The sequence below is a fragment of the Mastomys coucha genome, unplaced genomic scaffold (genome assembly GCF_008632895.1).
Source record: "Mastomys coucha isolate ucsf_1 unplaced genomic scaffold, UCSF_Mcou_1 pScaffold18, whole genome shotgun sequence".
Lineage (NCBI taxonomy): Eukaryota > Metazoa > Chordata > Mammalia > Rodentia > Muridae > Mastomys > Mastomys coucha.
The window spans coordinates 4,409,689-4,414,200 of NW_022196900.1; the positions used below are offsets into that span (position 1 = coordinate 4,409,689).

Below are 4,512 nucleotides of genomic sequence, written 5' to 3' on the forward strand. Positions count from 1 at the left end.
TATGGTAATTAATTTAAACCACAAAACAAGCTTTCTTCTTTTTCTTTTTCTTTCTTGTTAAAGAGCAAGGGTCTGGAGAGTTGGCTCAGTATGAAGAGCACTTGCTCTTGCAGAGGACCTTGTTTTGGATCCCAGCACCTGTATGGTAGTTCACAACCATCTGTAACTCCAGTCTCTTGGGATCCAACATCCTCTTCTGACCTCCCTCGACGCCAGGGACAAAAGTGTGCACAGACAGACATGTAAACAACACACTCCTGCATGTGAATGTCAACAATAAGAATTTTTAAAGGGCTGAGAAGATAGCCCCGTGGGGAAGAGCGTGCTGTGCAAGCAGGAGAATCTGAGTGGGATCCCAGCACCCACGAAAGAGCAGCACACAGTGGTAGGCATTTGTATTCCAGAATGGACGACTCAGGGACCAGTGGATCTTTGGAGCTCCATGGCCTGCCAGCTTAGACTACTCCAGTAGTGCCAGGGTCCAGTAAGGGATCCTGCCTCAAAAACAAAACAAAATAAAACAAAACAAAAAGATAGAAGCTGATAAAGTGGTTGGAGGAGGGGGTGCAGGGCTTGGGGGGAGGGTAAAGGCATTTGCTGACCCTTCTGAAAACCTGAGCTCAATCCCTGGGTACCCATACAGTAAAAGGAAAAGAACCAACTCCTGCAGAGATCGCCCCCTCCCCATCACCTTCCCCACAAAGACCATTACTACTATTAATAATGTGATTTTTAAACATTTGAAATCCAACAAGGTAAACAATGACTGACAAGGAATGTCCAGGGTTAACCTCCGGCCTCCACATGTATGCACACACATGACATCTGTACCCTCTCTCATAATAATACACACACACACACACACACACACACACACAAATGATAATAGTGAATGACAAGAATATCTTCCCATCATACAGACTCAGAAACTGAGGCCCAGTTACTAAGGAACACCGAGGCGATGAGTGGAAGGTGTAGATTTGGAACTCAGGCAGTCTGGCTCCCACACCCACAGTGCTGATCTTTGATGACCTGCCTACAACTACTGCATGCCGCATAGTGCAGGAAGTGCAGGCTAAGAATAAATGCAGTGCCTGTTAGATAGAAGTTTTAAAAATAAGTAGTGACAAGCAAAGCTATGGCCAGGACTGTAAGGGACAATTAAGAAGGTGGAATGGGGGCTGGAGAGATGGCTCGGTGGTTAAAAGCATTGACTGTTCTTTTTGTTTTGTTTTGTTTTTCAAAACAGGGTTTTTCTGGATTGCCCTGGTTGTCCTGGAACTCACTCTGTAGTCCAGACTGGCCTCAAACTCAGAAATCATCCTGCCTCTGCCTCTCAAGTGCTGGGATTAAAGGCATGTGCCACCACCGCCCGACCTGACTATTCTTTTAGAGGCCCTGAGTACAATTCCTAACAACCACATGGTGACTCTCAATCATCCGTAATGGAATCCAATGCCCTCTTCTGGTGTGTCTGAAAAGAGCATATATATGCATATATAGCATATGTACTCATATAAATAAATCTTTAAAAAAAAAAAAAGAAAGAAAGTAGAATGGACCACTGTGATGGATCACCATAGTGATGGGGAGACAAGAGGCCAATAGAGGAATCTGGCAGACAGAATAAAGTCATGGCAACTGATGCCATAACACGGGTATGGGTGGCACTCATGGGATGTGGGAGAATGGCTGTGGAAGCTGATGAAGGAACTAGGCCAGAACGTAGGGGGACAGATATAGAAGTGATGGATAGAGTAGTTCAGGACTGGTGAGTTTTCAACCCCAGTAGCAATAGGGTGACTCTGAGTATGAGTCCTGTAAATGTTCTAGAATCAGGAAGAGCACCTAGGTAGCAGGGCGGGCTCCAGTCCTTCACCCTCAGCATCTCTGCCTCTTCAATCTTTCCCCAGCTAGGCGCCCCCAGAAATGCTCGACACAATGCCGAAGCTCACCACCCCACCCCACCCCCCACCCTCATCCCCCACCCCACCCCACCCCTGCACATACACACTCTTTAGACGTCCTTTACAGACCTGCAGCTTCTGGTTAAAAGGCAAACACTTTTTGAGATGCTTTATTTGAAAACCAAGGGAGGCCAGAGGCAGCAGCACGAAGGCCATTCTCTGTCCAGGGTTTTCAGGTCAGGAACCAAACTTGGGACCCTAAGAGCCTTCCAGCCGTGGGCTCCCATGCATGATACCCACCCACATCCTCTCTGGCTTTTACCCACTCCTCCCTGCCCACTTCCTGTGTCTGAGGAGACAATGAGGTATCTGGGGACATGGGGAACCTGATTAAACCCTAAAAGGGGGCTTACAGGAGCACGTAGACAAAATAAGTGCAGAGATCTCCCTTTGCAACTCCTTCCTCAGGAAACAAGGAGCCTTCATACTCTGAGATGAATGTACGTTGTCATGCAGCTTAGGAAGTTCAGGGTAGATCACCTGTCACTCAGCAAAGTCTCAATGTCCTGGAGGTGGTTAGAAACTAGACATGCCCTAGCCAGGGCAGCAGGAGTCCCTGACCCAGGAGCTGAGCCATGGGTGCCCACAGTTCCAGGTCCTCCTCAGCTGGGTGCGGGCTGGCTGTTGGCATAGGCTTGATCTGGGAAGGAAGCCCGGCCTCTGCGTGTCTGGGCACACACGGAGGCATAAAGTTCCGGCTCAGGGCCTGGGGCCTGGGGCTTTGGCTCAGAGTCCAGCACCACCTCACAGTACTTGATGGGGGTACCAGAGCTGGGGATCCGACCTTGAGCTGGTCGCAGCTGCAGGCTAGTGTAGCACATGGCCTCCTCTGCCCCCTGGAGATTTGAAGCTGTTAGCCGGTCTCTGCACCCTCGGGAATGGTCCCCATTTCCTTCCCTCCAGTTTTCTTCGGCCAGCTGACTCACCCTGGCAAGGCCTCCAGAGGATGGGTCCTGCTCTTCTGACCTGGGTTCTTGAGACAGCCGACCTGGGACAAGGGCACAGGAATCTGATCAGCTCCTGATTGCCCCTGGCATCTCCATTGTCTCCATCTCCATCCCGTGTATTAGGAGCTGGGTCCTTGTGCCCTGTTCCTCCCCGACCGCATTGCCTACCTGTCTGTAAATAGTGCAGGTTCCCATACAGGGGAACTTCTTCCACGGACCTTCCAGAGCTGCAGCATAGAGTTTGGAAGTGAGTGGGGACTTTTTAGATAAGAGGGAGTACTCAGTTAACCCATCCCAGTTATCCTTCACTCACGGTGGTCCCTGTCCTTCCTGGTTCCTTCTCCGACCACGGATCCACTGGGACAAGAGTGCAGCCATTGAGATGAGAAGCAGCGTTGTCACAACTCCCAAGAGGGCCCATAGTCCCCACGCGTGGGTTATAGAGGGGATCCCTGTGGATGAGGGTGGATGGGGCCGTTACTACGCTCCACAAACCCCTACCCCAGCCAGTATCAGATAGAACATGGAACCACATAACCCCTCCCCCAGGAGTCCCTGCCCCGCCCAGCTTACCCCACGCTAGTCGATCATCAGTGGTACAGTTGTTATCTCTGCTCATGACTGCTGCTGGTGTGAGAGTCAGGGGTCAGTCCTACTTATGGCCTGACAGCTGTCACAGCCCTCACAACCCCAAGTTCTCCTTAAACCTGACCTCCACAGCTCAGCGTTGCCAACACCGCCAGTGTCAAACTTGCTGGTTTCCGGAGAGGAAGGCAGAGAGGAGGGATGAGCAAAAGAACAAAGACCCCGCCCTGTGCCTGCACCTGCATCACCCTGAGCTCTCAACTCTCTGAAATCCCCATAGCCCTGAGCCCCCTTCAGCAGACAACACACACCGGCCTGTTCTGTACTGCCTGCAGCTAAGTCCACGGAGACTCTGAAGAGCCGAGGTGGCATGAGATAGGACTAACAAGGACAGGAACCCTTAGCCACGGGATGTCCACCATTTCCCTCTGGCTCACAGTGCCATGAAGGAGGTACATGCTCGATGAGCGTAGCTTTAGAATTCGCAGCTCTACTACCGGAAATGGTTGTGTTTATTTCTGTAGCCCAGGCTGGCTTCAAACGGACCTTCCTTCCTTCCTTCCTTCACCTACCAATTCTGGAATTAAAGCCATGGAAAACCACTATGACCAGTTGAGAAATATCTGTGTACTATTGTTGTTGTTGTTACTAGTCTTATAATTGTTACTAGTTACTAGTATTATAATCCTCCAAACTGTCTGTGAGACCCTGTCACTACATTAATTACATTAAGGGAATCTCTGACCCAGGCTAACTCAGGCAAACTGGGCCTGTATTTGCAGTTATTCACTTGCTGGAGAGACTAGTAGAGAGTTCCAAGGCTACATAGTGAAACTCTGTTTCAGGGGTGGGGGTGGGGCTGGGTAGAGGATAGCTCAGTCGGTAAAGGACTTGCCTAGAAATTGTGAAGACCAGAGTTTGAATCTCCAACACCCACATAAAAGCCAGGCTCACTGGCACCCTTCTGTAACCTCAGCCTCACATGGTGGAGGGGACACAGGTGGATCACTACA

The 4,512-nt window shown here is 50.2% G+C and overlaps 1 protein-coding gene and 1 long non-coding RNA gene across 4 annotated transcripts; one reads left to right on the forward strand and one right to left on the reverse strand.

Moving 5' to 3' along the window:
• Positions 1-258: 258 nt before the first annotated feature.
• On the reverse strand, positions 259-3,958 carry Sit1 (signaling threshold regulating transmembrane adaptor 1). Of its 3 annotated transcripts, none has more exons than XR_004120529.1 (5): positions 3,488-3,957; positions 3,228-3,366; positions 3,083-3,141; positions 2,321-2,955; positions 259-494 (listed from the first exon to the last, which is right to left on the reverse strand). XR_004120529.1 is itself a non-coding variant. In XM_031376754.1 (5 exons), exons 1-5 carry the CDS (start codon positions 3,531-3,533, stop codon positions 2,570-2,572), a joined length of 540 nt encoding a protein of 179 aa, XP_031232614.1. In that variant the 5' UTR covers positions 3,534-3,958; the 3' UTR covers positions 2,054-2,569. The 3 variants fall into 3 exon arrangements, 2 of the variants coding, with proteins under 2 accessions (XP_031232614.1, XP_031232613.1); XM_031376754.1 differs by lacking the exon at positions 259-494 and having other exon boundaries at positions 2,054-2,803; positions 2,894-2,955; positions 3,488-3,958; XM_031376753.1 differs by lacking the exon at positions 259-494 and having other exon boundaries at positions 2,054-2,955.
• Positions 1,610-4,119, forward strand: LOC116095287. The gene is made up of 3 exons (XR_004120530.1): positions 1,610-1,658; positions 2,871-3,161; positions 3,635-4,119. It is a non-coding gene; the product is annotated as an uncharacterized LOC116095287 (long non-coding RNA).
• The last annotated feature ends 393 nt before the right edge of the window (positions 4,120-4,512 follow it).

Excerpts from the sequence above, each read along its gene's own strand:
- Sit1 (XM_031376753.1), bottom strand. The coding sequence starts at position 3,533 with ATGAGCAGAGATAACAACTGTACCACTGATGATCGACTAGCGTGGG. Across the intron at positions 3,367-3,487 it reads TGATGATCGACTAGCGTGGG|GGATCCCCTCTATAACCCAC; the intron begins GTAAGCTGGGCG and ends CCTCATCCACAG. Across the intron at positions 3,142-3,227 it reads CAGGAAGGACAGGGACCACC|CTCTGGAAGGTCCGTGGAAG; the intron begins GTGAGTGAAGGA and ends TCTATGCTGCAG.